The sequence below is a fragment of the Solanum verrucosum genome, unplaced genomic scaffold (assembly GCF_900185275.1).
Source record: "Solanum verrucosum unplaced genomic scaffold, falcon-dt-bn FXZP01000110.1, whole genome shotgun sequence".
Lineage (NCBI taxonomy): Eukaryota > Viridiplantae > Streptophyta > Magnoliopsida > Solanales > Solanaceae > Solanum > Solanum verrucosum.
Genome location: NW_026020370.1, coordinates 1,015,537 through 1,040,916, shown reverse-complemented (window position 1 = coordinate 1,040,916; position 25,380 = coordinate 1,015,537). Strand labels below are relative to the sequence as shown.

The window sequence follows — 25,380 nt, the reverse complement described above, 5'->3', positions numbered from 1 at the left end:
CAAATTAGGGCATGTGATTACCCGAGCACTAGTCGTTCGGGAACGAATGAGGGGTAAATTGGTATCTATTGTAACGACCCGAACCGTCATTATTTAGGAGGAACAAAAATCTGGGAAAATTCTGGGCCACTGTCCCGTCACAGCGGGCTTGATGCCGCTAAGGCAGGATAAGTTGGCGCCATAAAGGGATAGGCGAGGCAGAACATAAATTACGAGAAATCTTATTTTCTCCATCTTCCTAAAATACGTAAACAACTCGTAAAACACCCTAAAAACCTAAGAAAAGCTGCTCTAATCTTGGAAAGAAAGAAGAAGGAGATTATAGGCGTAAGGATGGTGAAATCTTGCGGATTCTTGGACAAATCCACTGTCACGGAGCTCGAAAAACTCGGATCGAAGTCAAAAACTCTGTGCAACTGCTTGGTACCCAGGACGGCTAGGTTTTATGAATTTAGTAGTTTAAATATATGCTCCCCACATAATATATGTAAATCAATGGTAGGGTTTATGTGTAGACCTTCGTGCACTGAGTGAATTCCCTGGGTAATTCCTAGAAATCAAAGTAATTTGGTTTATGCCTTGAGAAGAGAAATTGATGACTTGTTAGGGCTTCTAGAATTGCTATCTTGGATAGAATTGTTTTCAAGAATAAGAATATGGAATCATAATGGAACTAGAATTATGAACGTATACTAGACCATAAATTGGGGTGATTGATTGAGGAATTATATAAATTGTGATTAAACCCTAGAAAGAAGTCTTAGATGATGAACTAGGGTTAAGCATGACAAATTGCGTATGTTGATAATGTTGCAGTGTTGATCACACTTGTTGTGAATAAGATGGGGTGAATTATCATTGACATGAAATCATGATTTAAATGTATGATCTTGAGGATATACTTGTGTTTTGTGATTGTGATGTGTTGAATGGATCGGTTGCCACGTTCCGACATAAGTAACTTGGATTGGTTGCCACGTTCCGGCATAACTATTGGATCGGTTGCCACATTTCGGCATAACTATGGGATCGGTTGCCACGTTCTGGCATAAATAACTTGGATAGGTTGCCACGTTCCGGCATAACTAACTGTTTGGGTTTGGGTTCCATAAGAGGACCAATGATGTGGCTTAATTGTGTGACTTGAGAAAGGTGTTAGTCGTTCGTAAATGTTGATGATATCGTATATGTTCATTATACATGTGATTATATTGTTCTTTGACTTATACATGTTAGACTTGTTGGGTCTAGTGGAAGGGTTAAGTGCCTAAGGGGCGAGTAATAGATAGTAATGGTTGTTCGTGTGTTGTAATGGCGAGAAGTAGAGGAAGCATGGGTGATGAAATATGCTTAGGTGGATTTCACCATGGGGGAAAGAGATTGGGTTTAGTGTTAAGGGAGTTTGTTGTAATGTATTAGGTGACTATGGTTGGGTAAGGTGACTAGGAAGTAGGGGTATGACGTCAACGGTTAGTTGAAATGTTGGTGGTTGTAATTGGGGAATTTCTCTATGTGTTAGAATGGTTAGGCTATGATCAAGTACTTGGTAGGTAGGTTGATTGAGAAGAATGTTAGTGGTCAGAATACTAGTGTATATTGGAAGTACTTCAAGAGAGAGTAAAGGTGGAGAAGCGAGTGGTCTATCATATATTTGTACTAGTTGGTTTCTTATGTTATGTGGTGGGCGTCGGGTTGACCAATGATGCCTACCAGTACGTGTGTTTTGTACTGATACTACTCTTTCTATGTCTTTTAACATAGTCTGGATGCAGGATTGGGGACATTTCATTAGTTGAAGACAAAGAACTCTCCAGCAGCTTATATTCTTCCTTCCGCATGGTGGGAGTTGTGTCTTTATTTATCTTGTCCAGATGTACTCTTAATAGCTTTTGTACCTGTTTAGACTAGATTCATGGGAGTTGTTTAAATTACTTACAACTTAAACCAAAAAGTGTGTCTAAGGGTATTATTTATAAAAGAGAAAAGACATAAAGTGACACCTGAAGTTGTTTCGAATTTTCAAAAAGACACTTTAACTATCAGAGTGTCCTATTACCCCACAAAAGTATTAAATACCTTTATAAACAGAGCATTTTGAACCATTTTCTCATCTATGAACAAGTGCGTGATTCTTACCCCTTTTAAGTAATAAATTTAATCTAAAAAGCAGATTAACTTGATCCGAATCGTTTCATAAACAAAAAATCTTGGTAATACTTAAAAATAGAAAAACCCATAAAAATTTCCTTCAAACTTCCAATTTTTAATCAACAACCCACAAAATTCTAACTCAAATTCCTCAACCCACAAAATTCTAACTCAAATTCATCAACCCACTTTACAATTTTACTCCTTAGATCGATTAAATTGACTCAAAAATATCTAACTATTGCTCCTACAATATACAACAATGACGGCTATTTCCCTTTTTCCCTCTGTGGAACAACTTTTCAATGTCAGCATAGCTACCTAACTGGTTCTTCTTCTCTTATTACTATTTCTCCAACTTTGTTATCAAATGGCTTCTAATTAATTTTTTGGATTGAAAATTAAATCGAATTCTTATCTTTTTTAGCCGATTTCACCAGAGGGAGAGTGTTAGTTTTTTCTATTAAAACCTTCAACCAAAGGCTCTCTTGAAATTTTGGGGAAGATGGTGCATTTAAAAATGAATTAATTAATTAATGGACAAAATAACTAAAATGTGTCGCTTTTTAATTGGTTTTTGGAAGTAAAGTGATACATTCACGCGTTGTCATCAGCGTGTTCACAAACATAGGGAGAAAATTGATCTATTTACAAAGATATTTAATACTTTTGTGGGGTAATAGGACACTTGCATAGTTACGGTGTCTTTTTGAAAATTCGAGACAACTTCAGGTGTCACTTTATGTCTTTTCTCTTTATAAAATCTTAAGTATTATATGTATTTCTATTTTCTTTAAATATCCGCATGTTTTTACTATTGGGATATGAAGGTTCTCCTACTTAGGTGTTAGAGTGGGTGCCCGCATGATCCGGTGGGTTGGGTTGGGTCGTGACACTTATTTCACATTTATTTATTTATTTTTACAAATAAAATTAATACATGATTATTAATGCAATTAATGTCTAATAAAATTCATAACTCATGTCTCTTCTACTTACTTGTAACCTCTACTTTTAAATATTATTATAACTTTTTCATGTTTCTTTTTCATAATTTTTATAAATATTTAATTAATGTTTAAAAAATTATAATAAATAAATTTAATAATAAAGACACAAGGAAGAACTTCAAAAGTTTATTTTAGGAAATCAGAATTTGTATAGAGGATCATAAAAAATATGTAATACAATATATTTTTATTTCAAAATATGATCTCTTATTTCATTTACTTCACCATGGTAAATATTTTATTCTACTATATACATATGAATAGTTTGCACTTAAAAGATGCAAAAAAAATCTATTTTATATGCTTAAAAAGATGAAAAAATGTATCATATTACAGATGAAGAGAATATCAATATTGTCTATATATTTGCTACTAACATGAATATAAATATTAGATCTTATTGTCCAATAAATATTTCTTATAGCCGCGCGAAGCACATACAATTTCACTAGTATGACATTAATCCATTTGAGATCATGGATGAGAGATGGGAGTAAAACCTATAATTAATATAATTAGTGGGAGTTTTATATATATATATATATATATATATATATATATATATATATATATATATTATATATATATATATATATATCTATATCTATATCTATATCTATATTCTATATTACCTTAAAAGCATGAACTCCTAACTTGAATGTTAAATTACTATAATATCCCTAACTTAGGTTGTGACATTTTTGATGAGTTGTGACTTTTCTGATAAGTTGTGACTTTTTTCAAAGGGTTGTGAGTTTTCGATGAGTTGTGACTTTTTCAAAGAGTTGTAACTTTTTCAATAAGTTGTGACTTTTCCAAAGGGATATGACTTCTCGGAAAGGTCATGACTTTTAAGATAAGACACAAAATACACTTGTTCATACTACCCTTTGTTGACTATAAATAGAGGAGTTTCCTCTCATTTTTCAACTACTACTTTTTTTAATCTTCTGCTTCTTTTATTTTTAAAAATTACCCTTTTGTTTTACTAATTTACTATTTCTTAATTTTTATCATTTCTTAATAGCTAATTTTTATGAGATAAATTCTGATATAATAATTCTGATGATATAACAATTATTTTTTTGCTTAGTATATACATTAGTATGTAATGCTCCAATATATGAAGTTAACATGATTAGTCTAAATTCATTTCTTTTTTTTTAACAATTTCTCTTGTGCTGTAGTTATATGCTTCTGAATATCTTTTTAAAAAATTACTAAACTTCTCAAGTGTTGGAGAATTGTCACGATTTGTTATTTTGATGCTCAAGATAAAAGAATGACTTAATTTATCAATATTACTTATGTGATTAAGATTGTCAAGAAGTTTGCTTCAAAATAGTTCTTACTATATAAACATTGCCCTTTTGTTTTACTGATTTAATATTTCTTAATATTTAAGTATTTTTCGACGAAGAAAAGTTTATATGACTTGTAATAACGCCAGTTGAAGTTTGTATTAGTTTAATTTTTGTTGTAGTCTAAATTCATTTGCTTTTGTTAACAATTTCTCTTGTGATGTAGATATACGCTTCTGAATATCTTTTTCCAAATTATTAAACTTATCAAGAGTTAGAGAATTGTCATGATTTGTTTTTTGATGCCCAAGACAAAAGAAGGATTTTATTTATCAATGTTACTCATGTGATTTAGATTGTTAGGAAGTTTGCTTCAAAATAGTTATTACTATATAAACATTGCCCTTTTGTTTTACTGATTTACTATTTCTTAATATTTCAATATTTTCGACGAAGAAAGTTCATATGACTTGTAATAATGCCAATTGAAGTTTGTATTATTTTAATTTGTATTGTGATGTAGATACATGTTTCTGAATCTTTTTCCAAAATTATTACACTTTTCAAGAGTTAGAGAACTGTCATGATTTTTTTTTTGCTCAATAAAAAAGAATGACTTTATTTATCAATGCTACTTATATGATTTATATTGTCAGGAAGTTTGCTTCAAAATAGTTATTTACTAATTTTTGTTTTACTAATTTTCTAAAGGGTTGTGAGTTTTCGATGAGTTGTGACTTTTTCAAAAAGTTGTAACTTTTTCAATAAGTTGTGACTTTTCCAAAGGAATATGACTTCTCGGAAAGGTCATGAATTTTAAGATAAGACATAAAATACACTTGTTCATACTACCCTTTGTTGATATAAATAGAGGGGTTTCCTCTCATTTTTCAACCACAACTTTTTTTAATCTTCTACTCTTCTTCTGCTTCTTTTATTTTAAAATTTTCGTGTGATTTATTATCGTTGCATGAGTTCGAAGTTCAGTAGAATATGAGGTACCACTATTCTGATGAAGTAAATTGTTCTATCCTAAGAGGATATATTCCTTAACCTCCAGTACTTGAGGAAAATAATTTTGATGATATAATAATTATTTTTTTGCTTAGTATATACATTAGTATGTAATTTTCCAATATATGAAGTTAACATGATGTAGTATAAATTCATTTCTTTTTTTTAACAATTTCTCTTATGATGTAGATATATGCTTCTGAATATCTTTTTTAAAAAATTATTAAACTTCTCAAGAGTTGGAGAATTGTCACAATTTGTTATTTTGATGATCAAGATAAAAGAATGACTTTATTTATCAATGTTACTTATGTGATTTAGATTGTCAAGAAGTTTACTTCAAAATAATTATTACTATATAAACATTGCCCTTTTGTTTTACTGATTTACTATTTCCTAATATATAAGTATTTTTCGACGAAAAACAATTTATATGTGACTTGTAATAACGCCAACTGAAGTTTGTATTAGTTTATTTTTATTGTAGTCTAAATTTATTTGTTTTTGGTAACAATTTCTCTTGTGATGTAGATATATACTTCTGAATATCTTTTTCCAAAATTATTAAACTTCTCAAGAGTTAGAGAATTGTCATGATTTGTTTTTTGATGCCCAAGACAAAAGAAGGACTTTATTTATCAATGTTACTCATGTGATTTAGATTGTTAGGAAAATTTCTTCAAAATAGTTATTAATATATAAACATTGCCCTTTTGTTTTACTGATTTACTATTTCTTAATATTTCAGTATTTTCGACGAAGAAAGTTCATATGACTTGTAATAACACCAGTTGGAGATTGTATTAGTTTAATTGTTATTATAGTCTAAATTCATTTGTTTTTGTTAACAATTTTTCTTGTGATGTAGATATATATTCTGAATATCTTTTTCTAAAATTATTAAAATTTTCAAGAGTTAGAGAATTGTCATGATTTATTTTTATGATCAATAAAAAAGAATGACTTTATTTATCATGCTACTTATGTGATTTATATTGTCAGGAAGTTTACTTCAAAATAGTTATTACTATGTAAATATTGCCCTTTTATTTTACTAATTTATCATTTCTTAATAGCTCATTTTTATGAGATAAATCGTGATATACTAATTTTGATGATATAATAATTATTTTTTTGCTTAGTATATACATCAGTATATAATGTTCCAATATATGAAGTTAACATGATGTAGTCTAAATTCATTTCTTTTTTTTTAACTATTTTCTCTTGTGATACAGATATATGCTTCTGAATATCTTTTTCAAAAGTTATTTAACTTTTCAAGAGTTAAAGAATTGTCACGATTTATCTCATAAAAATTAGCTATTAAATAAATAATAAAAATTAGCTAATTATCAAATCTTATTATTCAAATCTTTGCTTAAATTTTATGAACTGATAATTACGTGCAACGCACAAGTCAAAAAACTAGTGTGTGTGTGTGTATATATATATATATTCTTTTTGTGAAGTGCAAACATAACCATTCATTTTTCCAATTGGAAAATGAAAAAAACAAAAAAAAATCATGAATTCCTCCAACATGGAATTAATACAAAGAATAGATATTCAATCGTGTACTAATATGATGATTTGCTATTTAATATTCAGAGAAAGGCCTAAAATGTCCCTCAACTATTTGAATTGGTACAAAACTATCCTCCATCCACCTTTCGGCCCCAAATACCCCTAATGTCAACCTATTGGCTCAAGAATACCCTTATTTCTAACGGCTCACACGCATAATGAGGATGAAGGGTAAATGTATACCAAATCTCATAGTTTAAGGACATTTTAGGCCCTTCTCCATTAATATAATTTGATTTTTTTTTAAATTAAATGTGGTATTTTATTAATGAACTAGAAAGAGAAAATTACACCACCATACACCTCATCGGGCAAAGCCCAATCCCATCACAAGCCCAACTGCAAATAACGAAAACAAATAAACTCTAATCCTCTTTTCCTAAAGTCCAAACCCAACTTAGTTCAGTAAAAAAAAAACTAGGTAGGTTTCCTAAATCAGAAATCCGCATCATTCTCCTTGTCTTTCTTCCTTCGTTTCTTCCACTTTCCCCTAGGATGATGTTCCCTCTTTGGATGAACAGTAGTCTTCGGTTCCTTCTGTTGTGGATCATCAATAAGCTGAGGTTTCCCTGTCCCCTTATCCCTTTATTGGTGAAACTCTTAAGTATGGGCATTTTAGTTTATCACTGTTGATGATCTTTCTTCCCTGCACTTCCATGCTATTAAAGTTTGTATATTTGAAATTTCCATGATCAATGGCTTTATTAGCTAGATAGTCTGCTAGCTTGTTTCCCTCTCTCATTATATGCTGAAAAACATGATGTTTACCCTGCATGCATGATTTGATTTCATTCCATTCACCATATCTGAAATTAACCACGGAACAACCCATGTACCTTCTAGTACCTTGCACAATAGCAATGAGTCCGTCTGAATGATTATGTTGTTATACTGTGACTTCTTGCTATGGTTACATGCTTCTAGAATCGTTTTAGTTTCCGCAACTGTGTTAGTAGTGTTCTCCAAAGTAGCTCCTTCTGCATAGTGAATGTCTCCTCTGTCATCTCTTAAACAGAAAGCATAGGAGCTCAGACCTGGGTTTCCCCATCTGTGTTGTATTTTACCCATCCTTCTGGTGGAAATTCCCATAGTACCTTCTTGACTTTCATTTTAGGACAGTATGTTTCCATTTCTCTTATCATTCCTGGCCAGTCACTGGATCTTGTCATATTTGGCTTTCTTAACTGCAACATCACGAATAAGCATCTGGTGACATTGTGTATAATTCTTGCCACTGAAATCCTTTTTTCCTCATGCTTCATTTTATTCCTTCTTCTCCACAGCTCCCAAATGATAAAGCTGGGCAAAGCTCTATAGTATGGTCTCATAGCGTTTTTAACTTCTGCTCCCCACCACAACAGTATAACTTCTCTCAAGTTAAGTCCTTCCGTGCTATAACCTGCAAAAGAATAGAAATAGGACCAAGTCCTGTTAGCAGCAAAGGATCTTAGAAACACATGTGATAGTGTTTCTTGTGCAGGCCTAATCACAACACCAACATTTAGATGGACCTTCCAATCCCCATCTCCTCACTCTATCATCCACCGGAATTTTGAATTTCCATAGTCTCCACATTGTAATACTTGATGCATGAGCTCATATGATTGCCCTAATTTTTTATTCTATAGTGAATTTTTAAAAAAAAGATTAATCCTCTACTATCTACACTCCCCCGTCCCCCAACTTCCTCTCTCTTTCACTTTTTTATTCTTCTTGAATCTTGTCCAGCATTTTAAATTTTTTTTTTTTTCAACTAATGACAAATTAAACAAAATAATTTACTAGTAAAAGAATCTAAATGTTATTTCAGCTTTGGTCAACTAGTCTGTATCGGCTACAATCCTTGTTTACGAATCATCAAGCTCTAGTTAACTCAGGCTATATCAATCTTTATATAATAAATAGTGTACACATCCGCGCTTCGCACGAAATTAAATATATTTTTTAAATAATTGATATTCTTAATTGAGTATTTCTCTTTAAAATAGTGTATAAGAAAAAAAAAACTACAAATCGAGTCACGACCTTGTTGTTGTTTGTTCAAAAAATTGCTAGAGAGATATTTTCAAACTGTAATTTTCGCTTAATATTATCGATAAAAAGAAGTAGAAAAATGTTAATCTGAAAATTTTTGGTAAATTGATTATCATAGTTTCTTATTAAATTCAATGAATTTTATAACAATAATATTAGTTCAATCAAAGTAACATTAAATTTAATTCATTATAAATTACATGACTTTATTCATGTATAAACCACTTAATAAAAATAATTTAAAATATATTTGTGATGCATAAAAATAAGAAAAATACTTGAACTATGATTCAACATAGTTATACATGAAATTAAAAAGTTAGTGAGATCTTCTTCTTTTTGTTTGGCTTTCTTTGATATTTAATTTTTTGTATTGAGATGAATATAATGTGTATGCATTGTATATGATTTATTAATATTAAAGGATCACATATTTCAACTTTCATTTATATATAATATCTTTTGAAAAAAACATCTCAAGAAAAAAGATTTAAGTTAATTATATAATATTACATCGAAAATCATATTTTGCAATAGAAAATAAAAGAATTGAAAAACATAACATTAAAAATAAAATGTATATTATAAGAAGTCATAATGTTATTAGTTATTTGATGTGTTACTTATGTTTTCGATTATATAATGATTATCATAGAGTGAAAAATATTAAATTTTTGAGAATACATAAAGTATCAAGTTATAGAAAGGTATATCAAGAGTTGAATCAATATTTGTCCCTAACACATGTAGAGCAGTGGAAGAGTTTTATAACGTTAAGATAATTATTATTGTAGTCATCACAAATATATATATATATATATATATATATGATAATAACTATTCAAAAGATAATTCTTCTTAATATTGAAATTTTAAGATAAATTATTTTTGCTTTAAATAGTTATAAGTTGTATACACTAATCACATATGCACATTTATCATAGTAGAACTATAAAATATTTTTTATTATAATATATATACATAAATGAGGGAATTTAAAGTATTTCTTTACAATAATTAAGGGAAGTTAAAGAAATAGTAATTTTTAAAAATTTTAATATAATTAATGTGATTAAGAGGAAACAATAAGTTGACTTTTAAGCTTTTATAATATGAAACTGAGAATTTTTTCTTTATTCTTTTCATTATATAATTTGTTTATTGATTAAAAGTTTTAAAAATACTAAAAATATAATTTATTATTTACTTATTTATGTTGTGACTGTTTTTTAATATGATAAATCATATCATGTATTTTTAGAGGCAACAATATGCAATAGCCATGATAAACGTATCATGGGTAATATAATATCTTTCAACCGCGACAACTGATAAGTCCGAGATTTGGACTCATTTAGGGCTTTATTTACAATGACTTAGTGTCCTCAAATGTTTATTTTGTGTCAACAACTGATGTAAAACCCTTGATTTCCAGGTATATGGATTGATGAACAAAGCAAGGACACTAATTTGCAAAAAGGACTGAAGTGAGCTGAAAGAATGAAGAAAAGCAAGTCTGGTGATCGCCGAGTCCACTTGGCGAGTCGTCGAACAGCTACTTGACCGCCTCAAGTTCCAGTGTGCCAAGCCCTGAAGGAAAGAACCAAGTAGACGAGAGAAAGGAGCAGTCAATGGATCGCCGAGTGGTTCCGCGATGCAGTGTTGAATCGCCCAAAGTTACAAACCTTGAGGATGCTGAAGGCCAAGGTAGAAAGGCGATGGAAATGACCAAAGGGCGGATCGTCGAGTGGTTCAACTAGCCTGACTTACTACGCCGAGTGGCTCTTCGCAACACATTTTTGGCGATTATAAATACATCTTTGAACATTTAGTTTAGTATCATTATTCATTCTGAATAGTATCTGAAATCATAATTTTAGTCTATTATTAAGTTTTGAACTGAGACACAAGTTTTCTTTACTTTTCCTTAGTTTTAAAGAATTGAAGTTTTTCAGTTTTGAGAAATTGGAAGTGGGTCTTTGAGATTCTTCAACTTAGACCATTGTAACGACGAAAACAATCTTACCTAGTTGATGGAAACTCAATTTGGTAACAATTTTTATCTTTTTATAATGTCTAGATAAAACCCCAATTCTTGGGTTGTGATTATGTGATTATGGGCTGATTTAGTTTATGGATATTGCTAATTGTTAGTTTAAATATTGTTTAGAAGTGAGCTCAATCATTAATTGTGGTTTAATTTAAGAATTGTAGTTGCAAATGTAGTTCTACCCTTATGTTTTTGGCTTGCTCGAGAGAGAGGTTTTAAAACTAAGATTATTGATTGATTGTCTCTGGGTATTGGGTTGTCATGGGTTCAGCTCGAGAGAATGAATCCTAAACCCAATTCCACACATCAGCTCGAGAGAGTGAATGGACTAAGGTGTGGGTTGTTCTTATTTTGCATGTTTGTCGATGTTCGAGAGAAATCGACTTGATTCGGGGTAAATTGTTCGAGAGAAAGCTAACCACTTCTATAGTCTAGCTTACTCACTAATATCTACCTATTTTCTAATAGTTGCAATTATCCATTTGTCTATATTTGCCTATAATCGAATCACATCCCAAGAACCCGTCTCACTATTGTTATTTCGTATTGTTTGCTATTGTTGTAGTTGATAATTTCAAACCAAAACCCCCCATTTGACATTCGTGTCACCCCCTGATTTGAATAATATTTTTATTCGATAATTTCTATTCCTATGACTGATTTGACCATGTTCTCACTTTCCTACTGAATTTTAAACACGTATCGCTCCCTGAGGAATTCGACCCCAACTCATTTAGTTGGGTTTTATACTGACTAGCGATTGTTGACACTTAGAATTGGATGAAGTGTCTTTGAAACGTTTAATCAAAACGACGTCGTTGCCGGGGAGTGGTGTTGGTTAAGATTCTTTTGGTGAAGTTGAATTTTGTGTTATAGTTGAATCCACTTATTTTTAGTTTTGGTTTGTATGTTGCTTGTTTAGAACAGAAGAAAGGAGCATGTCTTGTAGCAACGCTAACCACGTGGACCACCCTCTTTCAAAAATTATGATTCTTAGGGATAACATCCTAAATTTCAGGCAATTGGAGAGTGAGTCAATTCATGAGTTGTGGCTGAGATTTAATACAATAATGCTACAATGTCCAACTCATGAAATCTCAGATAAAATGTTACTGGACTGCTACTATAGAGGTCTTGGTCCTGAGAACAGAGGAGTGGATGACCAAATTTCTCCAAGTGGTCTCACACGACTACCCTATGCAATAGCAACAGCAACCCAACTCCTTGATCACATGACCAAGACCAACAAGGAGACAAAGAAGGACCAAGAATTGGCCACATTGTTGAATCAACTGGATCTCTTGGCCAAAAAGATTATGAAACTAAAAGTAATGTATAAGAAAAATGATAGGTACATTCCCCCTCACGAGCGTAGAATACCTAAGGAGTATGAGGATGGGCAGATAGAAGAGGTGCTCTTACTCATTCATCACAAAGTCAAAGAACACGATAGAGTATTGAAAGAGATAAAAGAGAATGTCTCGATGCTAAATCAGATGACTGCCTCTCATTCTGTGTCGATTCAGCTACTAGAGACCCAAATGGGTCATATGTTATCTCATCTCTACTCGAGACAAAAAAGGGGTTGCCTAGTGGTCCTAGGGCAAACCCCAAAAATGAAGCTTGAATGAGGACTTACGTCATGCCACGACGTTAACTAAGGCGCTTCTTGGGAGGCAACCCAAGTTTTATTGCTTTCTTTGTGTTCATAGAATAATCGTGTGTTAATTGTGCAGGTAAAAAAGTGGAATGTGTTTGAAATATGCAGGTTGACGAGGAAAATGTCTAGTCGACGACTCATCGAAGAGGTCGGCGAGCCCGACTTGAACTGTTGTTGAACTCAAGAAATTATGAAGTTGGAGTCTGTAAAACTCGGCGAGCCATGGACTAGTCGGCGGATCGCCGAACAGGTCGCCGATCCCGACTTAGTCCGCCGTTTGGACCCCCACATTAACTGGAGGTCTTGTAAAACTCGGCGAGAAAAGTACCCACTCGGCGTGTCGCCGAGTGGTTCGGCAAAGAAAATTAATGTCGCTGAAAGGGAGAGAACTAGACGGTTTTTAAAAAACCAAAGGTTTAAAAGTTCAAACTCTTTCACATTCCCTCACTTTTTTACTTCCTATAATCACACCCGAAATCTATATTGCCTACTTTTCCCACATTTTCTTGCTTTTTGGTTGTTGATCTTGTGTTTGGAGTTGGACACTTTGCCGCCTAGTGTTACAAATTCTTATATTTGGCATTAAGGATTGGTTTTCTGAACCTCGAACTCGCATTTAGCGGTTATACTCATTTGCAATTGTATTGTTTTTAATTATGTGTGTTGGGCCTCTCTGAATCCTTGTTTGTGTGCTGATTTAATTTCAATATCATGCCTAAAATGCTTAATTGCTGATTCCCAAATTTCGTGCTTTAAAATTGATCTAAATTGTTGGGTTGTGCTTAATTGTTGTTGGGTCTAGTCAGGTAAAGTCTGAGTAACCCATATTTGTGCTAAATGATATGCTTTGCCCAATGATGGAGCGTTTGACGTCATTCCTAAGGGCTTAAGTCGTCAAATGGCCAATTTTGGCCAAATCGGAAAAAGTCTAAGTACCCTAGTGGCATGGGTCTTATGGGTCTGAGCCTAATGGGAAAAGTCTGAGTACCCCTCATTTGACATTCGTGTCACCCCCTGATTTGAATAATGTTTTTATTCGATAATTTTTATTCCTATGACTAATTTGACTATGTTCACACTTTCCTATTGAATCTTAAACACGTACCGCTCCCTGTGGGATTCGACCCCAACTCATTTAGTTGGGTTTTATACTGACTAGCAATCGTTGACACTTAGAATTGAATGAAGTGTCTTTGAAACGTTTAATCAACAACAATTTTGAAATATTAATTAAAAATTGACAAATAGATATACACAAAAATAAACCGTATAACTTTTCATCTTCAAAGTTAAGTGAGTAAAAGAAATGCTAATTGAGCTTTCTTAAGTTGGTTAGGAGAGTTTCATAATTTAATTTTTTGTTCAAATTTAATTTTTTCTGAACAAAAGGAATTCAAAATATTTGGAAACCATTCAAAATCTTGTACTGATGTGATTATCTCTCTTGATGAAATCTTTCAAGATAATTAACCTTCCTTCTTCATTTTGATGAACTTGTACCAAACTAATGTGAACATCCATATGATGAATCTTGCAAAAATATATCTATAATCTATGTGATGATTTTTTGAAGAATATATGTATGATCTTTATCAAAATAAAGACCATGTGATGACATTATTAAGTACATGATGATGAAAAAGATGAAAAAAAAATTAAAAAGAGAAAAAAAAACTATTCTTATAAAAAAGAAAGAATGAGAAAATGAATATGAACATTCAACATATCTATAGATAATTGTTATTTGTAGATGGTGTAAATCATAAGAATAGTTAGAAAGGAGTTTAAGAGACATGTTACTTAATTAGGGAATGTAAATAGATGGAGGTTATTTTGTAACTTATTAGATATAATTAGAATAGTAAATATGATTGAATTTTTTAATTAATAAACAAATTATTTAATGAAAAAATGAAGAAAAAAACCAAAAAAAAGAGAAAAAAAAACAAATAGAAATGGAGGTCATAGAGAGGCGTCACATCACCTTATATATATATATGTGTGTGTGTGTGTTTGTGTGTGTGTGATTGCTTAATTTTTCCTCTTCATTTTCAGCATTATTCTTTTATTTTGTTGCTTCAGACGAATTCGATTATATTATCCTCAAAACCTTACTTGTAAATAAACAAGCTTAATATCACAAATTAAAAAGAAAAAGTAGTATGATGCTAAATTGAAAATGACATCCTTAAAATTATTCCTATATTTTTACAACACGTGTAAAATTGAAAATAATATCTCTAAAATTATTAACACATATTTTACTACATATTCACTCCAATCTAATTCAAAGATCGTAGAAAAAAAAAAATTGTTGGGAGTGTCACCCTAAATGGGTCCTATAATGTAATATTCGAATTTAGTTGAAGCTTCAACCTGGATATATAAACATAAAATGAGAAATTTCAAAAAAAATAAAAATTAAAAATTCAATAATTATAATCTTAGTATAACGGTTTATTTCTTGTGGACGTAACTAATTATGACTCCAATCTTGAACGACTATTTTCATCCACATCCAAACGTTAATTACTGCGAAAGCGAAAACTCTAAATATAGACAAAAGCAAATATCTGTGTCTGTGATGATATTTTCTTATATATATTAAAAAAAAATTTATATACATGTAGCTTTCCTCAGTTTAGCACATTTTACACGTCTCAGAGTGCTTTGGTCATTACCATTACATCCCTTTTGTAATTTCTTCCCTTTACTTGTTCAAAGACTGGAGCTTTTTCACAGTATTAATTAATTATTCACCTGAATGCTTTGATCTGGGTGACATCAAGATTTGATTTTTCATGTAAATTTGCAGTTTTTAGGGGTTTAGCTGATCTGGGTCATCTTTATTTTTCTCCATCTGAGGGAAGAAGTGAAGATGAAGGTAGGGTTTTTAGTGTGTATATGGTTTGTGTTGTGTGGTTGTTGTATGGGAAGATTTGTGGTGGAGAAGAACAGCTTGAGAGTAACATCACCAGACTCAATCAAAGAGGTGTATGAGTGTGCAATTGGCAACTTTGGGGTACCACAGTATGGAGGAACCATGGTTGGTAATGTTATGTACCCAAAAACTAATCAAAAATCATGCAAGAATTTCTCAGATTTTGATATCTTCTACAAATCTAAGCCTGGTGGCATGCCTGTTTTCCTTCTTGTTGATAGAGGAGGTAAACTTTTGATGACATTCCTACTTCCTTTTAAATCACATTTCTGCCTACATAATTGGATGTTAATAGAACAGGACAAATTTATGCTGCCTGTTTTAGGGAAGAATTGCCTCTACTTTTTTTTCTTTTCTAAAAATTGCCTAACCCCAAAAGAGAAAAAGGAGACTAGTGCTCAGAGAAACATAAATCAGAGGTCTTTTGAAGCTAAATAGTGTAATGCAGCTGTGAGCATGTATTTGTTTGGCTCTTGCACTGAACAATCGGGGAGTATTATTTATGCCTGTTTTTTTGTATTTGGAATGGTTTTGCTTGTTAACTTATTATAACTTGAAACAAATTTACACAATGTATCCACTTACATAAACATATAAGAGTATATACTATTTATCCTCTTACATTTCACTTGTGTTTTCTTGTTCTTTGTTGGTGCCTATGGTTTTTCCTGTATTGGCAGATTGCTTTTTCACACTGAAGGCTTGGAATGCTCAGCAAGCTGGAGCAGGTGCTATTCTTGTTGCTGATGACCGTGTTGAACCTTTAATTACCATGGACACCCCTGAGGAAGAGGATGCAAAGGCAGATTATTTGCAAGATATAACTATTCCATCGGCTATAATTAGCAAATCACTTGGGGATAGCATTAAGAAGGAACTATCTAAAGGAGAAATGGTTAACATAAACCTCGATTGGAGAGAGGCTCTTCCACATCCTGACGATCGAGTGGAGTACGAATTTTGGACCAATAGTAACGATGAGTGTGGCCCCAAGTGTGAAAGCCAGAGAAAGTTTGTCAAAACCTTCAAGGGGGCTGCCCAGATACTTGAGCAGAAAGGTTATACACAGTTTAGTCCCCATTATATAACTTGGTATTGCCCGGAAGCGTTTATTTTGAGCAAGCAATGCAAGTCTCAGTGCATCAACCATGGAAGATACTGTGCTCCAGACCCTGAGCAGGACTTCAGTAAAGGTTATGATGGAAAGGATGTTGTTTTGCAAAATTTACGTCAAGCTTGCTTTTTTAAGGTTGCAAATGAAAGTGGAAAACCCTGGTTGTGGTGGGATTATGTCACTGACTTTGCAATACGGTGTCCAATGAAAGAGAAGAAATACACAAAAGAATGTGCTGATCAAGTAATCAAGTCACTTGGTAGGTCGGAGTTTCTTTCCTTTCATATTTCTGTTGGTGTTTTTCACTTGATGCATCATTGCTTTACTGTTGTACATTTAGAGTTGATGAAGCCATAAGTTTAGCACAATCCATATTTCCTCTCTCTTTTAAGGTTGTGGTGCTGATCATTCATTGCTACTGGTGGTGTTTCTGTCTTTCCATCCTTCTGTATGAGCTGTGAGAGCTAGAAAATATCATTATTATTGTGCACTGTTTATAATCTATCAACAGATCTTAGTTTTGTTGAACTTGGTCTCATATATTTTTTATCCTGCTTGAACTTAGATGGATTTTTTTGAGTGCAATAAAAAAAGTATACACAGTTGAATAATTGTTCTTTCTTGCATGCTATTTTTGATTTCATATTAATAGTTCAATTGACAATAGTATACCGAAAAGTTATGTATGATAATAAGAGATCACGATAGCACGTGATAGTTTTTCTATGCACTTTTAATACTAATTCCTTTACTTAACCATTCAAGTATCAAAAATGGGCCACATGTTCACCCTCCACTTTTTCTCTCTGGGCTAAGGTCAATGTTGTGATGACTTTACATTTTTTTTTCCTTGTTATGTGGTTCTTCTGCATTAATTAATATTCCTTGCTCTTTATAGGAACTTGAAATGATGTCTTGAATTTTCCTTTTTGTTTTAATGGACTCTGCAGGCTTTGACGTCAAACAGATTGAAAATTGTGTTGGAGATCCTGAAGCAGATACTGACAACCCTGTTCTAAAGGCTGAACAGGACACCCAGGTGTGTGTCCTACAGAAGTGATAGAACAGATCTTCTATATTGCCTCTTGAGACTATGTTGAGTTGAATTTTCACTTTTCATATTGCTTCTTTCCAGATAGGTAAGGGCTCTCGTGGAGATGTGACTATCTTGCCAACTCTCGTTATAAACAATAGACAGTACAGAGGTATACCTTGTTTGATTTAGAGGGAAATTGTGTTTTGACTTAAATAGAAAGATTCTTATTTTGGCATATTTGTCTTCATCTTAGGTAAGCTGGACAAGGGAGCAGTCCTCAAGGCAATTTGTTCAGGTTTTGAGGAGACAACCGAGCCTGCAATTTGTTTAACTGAAGGTCATTTTCCTTGATCTTTTCTCTGTCTTGAAGGCTAGCAATTATTTGGTATCAGCTTGTTGCTGTTTGTGACTTTTCTTTAAGATGGGACAGAAGTCCGAAAGAGATATCTCTTACTGGTGGAATCTTCCTCGGTTCTTTTTAATCTCCAATGGTGTTGAATCGTTTTCTTGGTTGCAAAGACTAGTGAAATTATAATATATGAGAAACATTGCCGGTATAAATACTAGTGAAATTATAATATATGAGAAACATTGCCGGTATAAATTCTTGCAGATGTGCTTGCCTACCCGACATATTTCTACTTTTAACCTGATGAGACAAAAACTACATTAGCTACTTTGCTACATAAAACTCAGATTACCTGATAAAAAAAAATAAAGAACAGGTCTTAAGGACCAGCTAGTCTGTAGTTTATGCGTTCTTCCAACAAGGTGATTCAAAAGTTGATTTTAATACTTGTTTTGCAGAAATAGAAACAAATGAATGCTTAGAATCAAATGGTGGGTGCTGGCAGGACAAGACTGCTAACATTACAGCATGCCAGGTAGAGTTATTTGTCTAAAGACTGTTTATACGATAAGCCTCATTTTGTGAAGTTCCAGATTTATTTGCTTCTAGTTCAATTTCCAATCCATGTACAAAATTGTGATGCAGGATACTTTCCGTGGTAGAGTATGTGAATGCCCAGTAGTTCAGGGAGTAAAATTTGTTGGTGATGGTTATACTCACTGTGAAGGTAAGCTTTTCATCCACTAATTGTCATCTTTTTTTCTCACACACAAATTGGTGTTGTTGTGATGCATGCATGTTGTCTTTATAGACTAATCTTTTGAGCTTGTGGTTTGACATGGTTTGACAGCATCTGGAGCATTGCGGTGTGAAATAAACAATGGAGGCTGTTGGAAGGGAACCCAAAATGGCAGGGCATATTCTGCTTGCATTGTAAGAGTTTTTTATTAAAGCACGATTAGTGTTACCTTTTGAACTGTCCTCCATAGCAGCTCTCATTCTTTTGTGGGATGCCCTAACCCTTTCCTTTCTTTTTTGTTTTTTACTTGAGCAGTGCTCCAAAGTTAAAGATGTTTTTTTTTCTTGGGTTCATTAGGCATTTATCTCAAATGACTTTCTGTATACAGAGGCATTATTTGTCATATCCTTGTCTTGTCAGGACGATCACACAAAGGGTTGCAAATGTCCACCAGGATTCAAAGGGGATGGAGTTAACAGTTGTGAGGGTATGTAGAATTGTTCATTATGTATCAATCTGTCGACATATATTGTTCCTGGAAACATTTCAGCGTTTAATTCTTTATTTCTTTGGATTTTGTCTGTGTCTGTTTAATTGCCCCAAAAATATTTGCACCTTTTTCTTTCTAAGAGACCAAATCTTTCAACTTCCTGTCTATGTTGCTCGGACTCTTCACCAAAATGTCAGCGGGTGCGTGTTGGATTCCTAAAGAGATTCTCCAAAAGTAATGTATTGTTGGAGAATCTGACACTGGTGCAGTATCAAAAGTGAAGAGTCCACACAACTTAGCTTCCTGGCATAGGAACATATTAATCAATATAAGTGATCGAGGTGGAGTTTGAGTAGTTTTGCTCTCTGTTTTATAGCACTTCTGTTGAACAATTATCTTGTTATTCTTAAAGTTCATTTCAATTTTGGCCCTTCTTCAGATATTGATGAATGCAAGGAGAAGTTGGCTTGCCAGTGTGCTGAGTGCAAATGCAAGAACACTTGGGGTAGTTATGATTGCAGTTGCAACGCCAATTTGTTGTACATGCATGAACATGACACGTGTATAAGTAAGTTTAGAAGCTGTCAATGTAATGATCAATGTAATGAAAATATACTTGTAATGGTAGACATAGGGTTTCTTATATACTTGGCTTTGGTGAAGGTAGTTAAGTTTCATAATATGATGTTTCTTTAAAATAGGTTAGTTTTTATATGTGATGTTTCTGATATTAGCATGATTTAGCTTATTTAAATGTAATAGAATTTTGCCAACTGCATACCGAAGAATTTGATCTACTTTTTTCCAAAGTTGCATGTCTGTCGATATCTTCTGCGACTAAGTTTGTTGGAGAAATTGCAGGCAAAGATGCCAAGTCAGAGTTCAGCTGGGGCCTTGTTTGGACTATCATCTTGGGTTTGGCTGTTGCAGGGGTTTCGGCATATGCTGTGTACAAGTATAGAATCCGGGTATGTCATTGTACAATGTTCTTAATTTCATCAAAGACAGACAACTGTTACCTGTTGAAAACACAGAAGTAAAAGCATTTGAAATGTTATGCTGGTGCTAATTAACCAGTTTTTCCATAGTAATTAACGTATGATCTTCAGAACTAATGATGTTAGAAAGTGATTTGGGAATTTATAAATACTTAGACAAGACAAATCTTCTAGGATTTTGCATTTGAGTTACCTGTTGAAGTCGTTCGATCCTTAAATATACATGGTTGATGGGAAGGCCAGCAAATTCCTTTTGTTCTACCACAAATCCCAGTTATAATCTTTCACTCAAGTCTAGTGAAAATATCCCCAGAATGAGATGTGCCTCCAAATCCCACCACATAATAAAAGCAAGAAAGAACTTTTTGAGTAAATATCAAGTTTTTGGAGTGGGGTTTCTTTCTTTGATTCTCAGAGAGGTGTTTAAAGGTTTCTTTCTTATGTCGTATTTCTCCCCGATCACCATCTTTGGGACAGATTCATCTTTTCTGTTCAAGCAGTTTTTTCCTTTCTTGGAATTAGCATGATATCCACTAGCGTGTTTTCTTGTTCAATGTTGCTTTCACCTTTTCATTAAATCCTGGAACCTTGTATGTGCAGAGATACATGGACTCAGAGATTCGTGCCATCATGGCACAATATATGCCTTTGGATCAAGGAGAGGGGGCAACTAATGTTCCCCACGGGAACGTCTAATGATAGACCATTACTGAAGAGTGATGATGGCTTGGGTAGAATGCAGCCTCCACTGGATGTCTGCCACCAGTTAGTCAGCCTAAAGTTCTTTGTGCCAATCATCATCGAAACAAATTACATCTTATTTATGTACATGTATGTCCCAACAATGCACATAAACCCAATAAAAGGAATTGTCCTTGAATTGGATTTGCGCATGATGTTTGACTTCTAATAATAAGGAAATGCGCAATATCAGTTTGTATTCCACTTGAAAGCATCATTTTGCATTGCACAATATGGTATGAATGGATGGTAAGGTGTCATATTATGCCATCACTTCCTGTTTTGGAGTGAGGCATGATTAATTAATTGATTGATATCTTCTCTTTTGCTCTTGTAAAAGATCAATTTTGATTTTCCAACAACAGAATTTTATATACCAGTTGTCAGATATGGCCACTGCCACAATGTTCTCAATCGGCACGCTGAAGATTTGATGGGTGATTACACTTGAACTTTTGACCTCTGCATGATAAGTTTTGAAATCTAACAAGTTGACTTTAAACCTTTTCTTTTTTGGTTTTCCATTCGGTGTTCGGTATTCGTATTGAATCCCGACTATTCTGATTTGCGCTGCGTAGGGTCCCATTCAGAGGAAGCACTCCATACCAAGAATTTTTTTATATTTAGGGTTCAAATAGTATACTTCTGATTGCACCACATCCTTTCTTTGGTGGTCATTTAAGTGTAGTTTCCTGAGATTTGATTGGTCAATGTTGTTAAAACATTTTAGCCAATATCGATTACTGTTAGAAAAATAATAGGAAGTATAAATTGAAGAAGAAGATAACTTTGAGGCATGAAGAATCATTTTCTTTAAAGAGATATTGCTTATATACATATTGGGGTAACTTCAAACAAATTCCTTCTGGATACAACAAAGCCTTTGAATTTACTTGCAGATTTTTCTATTGGCCACTTCTAGAGAGTCTTTATATTTATAGAACTTAATAATTGACTTTTCATAATATAGTCTTGTTCTTTCATGAACATATGACTTTTCATAATAGTCATATTTTTTCATGTACATATGACTTCATAATAGTCATATTCTTTTATGAACAGATTTGTTTGTTCAATTCAAGACTCTATTTATTACAAATTATCCAACAATCTCCCACTAGTTTCTAATATTTCTCATTTATCATGCATATTTGAGATTATCTTATAATAGATTTGAACTTTCCGGTAGTGCAGGTACTTTAAAGTTCTGACGAAATTATTGGTATCTTAAAAGATTTGAACCACTGCTCCATGTACCAAAATCAAAAATATGTAATGACCCGATCGATTATTTTTGGAAAGTTTCATGAATTTACCTTTTTGCCCCTCCCAATCGTGACCCCGAGTCTTTTATGTTTAAGTTTTGAAAATTCGCTTTCGAAATTTGAGTAATAAATTGAGAACTTGAGTTAGTTTGTGATTTTGAAAGGCTGAATTACTTAAAAGTGATTTTGAAGTCTTTTGGAGTTTCGAGTGTTGGAATGGAATTTCGTCGATTTCATTAATTCTTGAATATGGGATATGGTCGGTGAGAGTTTTCGGTTTCAGATTCAGAGTCTTTTTGAGAATTTGAGGTCCTAAGTTATGAAATTTTGGAAATTTAGCCTTTTACTTGACTTTGGTCAACATTTGGGGTTCAGATGCTTGGATCGAAATTTCGAGTGTTCCGTTGGATTCGGGGGATGATTTTAGTCCTAGGCAGGGGCGGACCCACCTTATATCAAGGGGGGTCACCCGACACGGCTTCGTTGAATTTTTTTAGTAGTTATATATATATATATATATATATCTGAAAAAATAAAAACAAAACTGTAAATATTATAAATAACACTCCTTGAACAAGGAAGCGCCTTGGCTCGTTGGTTCACGCCGCGAACGAAGTTGTCATGTCATTCAACACACCCGAGTTCGAATCTCATTAGGTGCTTTTTTTGCTTTTAATTTTTGAGCGTTTTTTCAGAGAAAAAGAGAAAAGTTTAAGAAGGATTCCAACCTCCAACCTCCATATTCCTACTCAAATTAGGCTAAAACAACCTAGTTAAACTAGAATACTACATATAACCCACTATAGAAATTTTATTACTTATTCAAATCAGAATTGGATACAATAATAAGTTATAAAGTAAAATTTAAGTTGAAAAGAAACCTTCAAATTTAAGTGTCGTTGCGGTCTGCGTTGATAGCTTGATGCTACTGTCGTTTTTTCTTTAATTGTAAGTTCTCTTTTCTTTTTATCTCCCATCTTTTTAGTTTTCATTGAAATTTCTTGAAATATCAACTTTTATAGATTTAATTTCTTGAAATTGTTTAGAGTTATCTAATTTATTTAAATTTGTAATTCAGACCAATTCAATGGAGAGATATTATTCTAAAGTATCTTGCAATCTTTCAAAATCAAGTTCAACACCTCAAAATTCTGTTAACTTAGAAGAAGAAAACGGTAATGAGGAACAAGGTCGACAAAGTGAAAGAGTTGATTTAACTTCCTTAAAATTTGACCCGGAGAAAGGTTACCAATTTGAAAGTATCATCCGAATGAGCGTGATGCAGTAAGAAGAATGTATCTTCAAAATGGTCCTTTTCAACCAAAAAATCATCAATTTCCTCAGTAGGATTTTTATGGTGACTTACGTCATTTTAATGCTGAATGGTTTCATGAGTATGATTGGATGGAGTATAGTGTAACAAAAGATGCAGCATTTTGTCTCTATTGTTATTTGTTTCAAGATGAAAGCATTAATCAAGGAGGAGGCGATGTATTTTCAACCATAGGGTTTACAAGTTGGAATAAGAATCACAATCTTGATGTGCATATTGGTAAGCCAAACAGTGTTCATAATCAATCAAGACGAAATTGTGAAGATTTATTGAGACAAAAGCAATCCATTCAAAGTGCATTTGCTAAAAAATCTTATCAGGAAAAGTTAGAATATCGTACTCGTTTGGAAGATGCAATTAATGTGATAAGATATCTTTTGAAGCAAGGATTTTCATTTCGGGGCCATCGTGAAGATGTATCCTCTTCTAATAGAGGTAATTATATTGAGATCCTTACTTGGTATGCGAAGCTATGTGATAATATTGACAATGCATTTAAAAAAGCTCCAAAGAATAATCAACTAACTTCTCCACATATTCAAAAAGATATTATCAATGCATGTAAGATTGAAACAATTAAGTGTATAATTGAGAATTTAAATGATGATCACTTTTTCATCTTAGTTGATGAATCTCGTGATATTTCATGTAAGGAGCAAATGGCTATTGTCTTACGATATGTTGATAGAAGGGGAAGTGTGATGAAACGATTTCTTGGTATTGTTCATGTTCGTGATACTACTGCTTTGTCTTTAAAGAATGGAATTATTGGTTTACTTACTCAACATTCTTTAAGTCAGTCTTATATACGTGGACAATGTTATGATGGAGCAAGTAATATGCAAGGTGATATAAATGGGCTAAAAAAATTGATGCAACAAGAAAGTAAAGGTCCTCATTCTATTCATTTTTTTGCTCATCAACTTCAATTAACTCTTGTTGCGATTTCTAGAAGATGTGATGAAGTGCAAGAACTTTTATTATTGGTTTTTGATATACTAAATATGGTGGGAGCTTCTTTCAAGCGTAGAGATGAACTTCGCGAAGCTCAAGCAAAAGAAATTGAAAAATCATTACATAAAGGTGAACTTGAAACTGGTAAGGGCTTGAATCAAGAATTAGGTCTTGCTAGAGCAGGTGATACTCGGTGGGGATCTCATTACAAATCTTTTAACAATTTTATCCTCATGTTTGGTCCTATCATTGATGTACTTGATGCTATTGCTGTTAATACTCGTTTTGAAGAGAAATGTAAGGCAAAAGGATATCTTATAGAATGTTTAACATTTGATGTTGTCTTCATGTTGCATTTCATGCGCATTGTTTTAGCAATTACAAATGATCTAAATGCTGCTTTTCAAAAGAAAGAGCAAGACATTGCAATGCCATGTTACTCGTTAGAGTGGCAAAGAATCGATTGCAACAACTACGAGATGAAAGTTGGGATTCACTTATGAATGAGGTATCTAAGTTTTGTATCAAATATGATATTTTGATACCTAAATTTGATGAGTTTTATGTTATCCGTGGAAGATCACGTAGTAGAATTATTGAGTATACTATTTTACAT

General features: G+C 32.9%; 2 protein-coding genes across 2 annotated transcripts in view; both read left to right on the top strand.

Annotated features, from left to right (window-relative positions):
* The first annotated feature begins 15,459 nt into the window (after positions 1-15,459).
* On the top strand, positions 15,460-21,427 carry LOC125838290 (vacuolar-sorting receptor 1-like). Its single transcript, XM_049517356.1, has 12 exons — positions 15,460-15,971; positions 16,426-17,118; positions 17,810-17,898; positions 17,995-18,064; positions 18,149-18,232; positions 18,703-18,779; positions 18,890-18,971; positions 19,095-19,177; positions 19,404-19,470; positions 19,913-20,041; positions 20,335-20,441; positions 21,072-21,427. The coding sequence occupies exons 1-12, from the start codon at positions 15,683-15,685 to the stop codon at positions 21,165-21,167; spliced, it is 1,866 nt and encodes a 621-aa protein (XP_049373313.1). The 5' UTR covers positions 15,460-15,682; the 3' UTR covers positions 21,168-21,427.
* Positions 21,428-23,881: 2,454 nt separating this feature from the next.
* LOC125838313 (uncharacterized) overlaps positions 23,882-25,380 on the top strand; it is a 41,358-nt gene continuing 39,859 nt past the window's right edge. The window contains exon 1 of the mRNA XM_049517378.1: positions 23,882-24,701. Coding sequence (XP_049373335.1) covers positions 23,882-24,701 — 820 coding nt within the window. The remainder of the gene's footprint in view (positions 24,702-25,380) is intronic.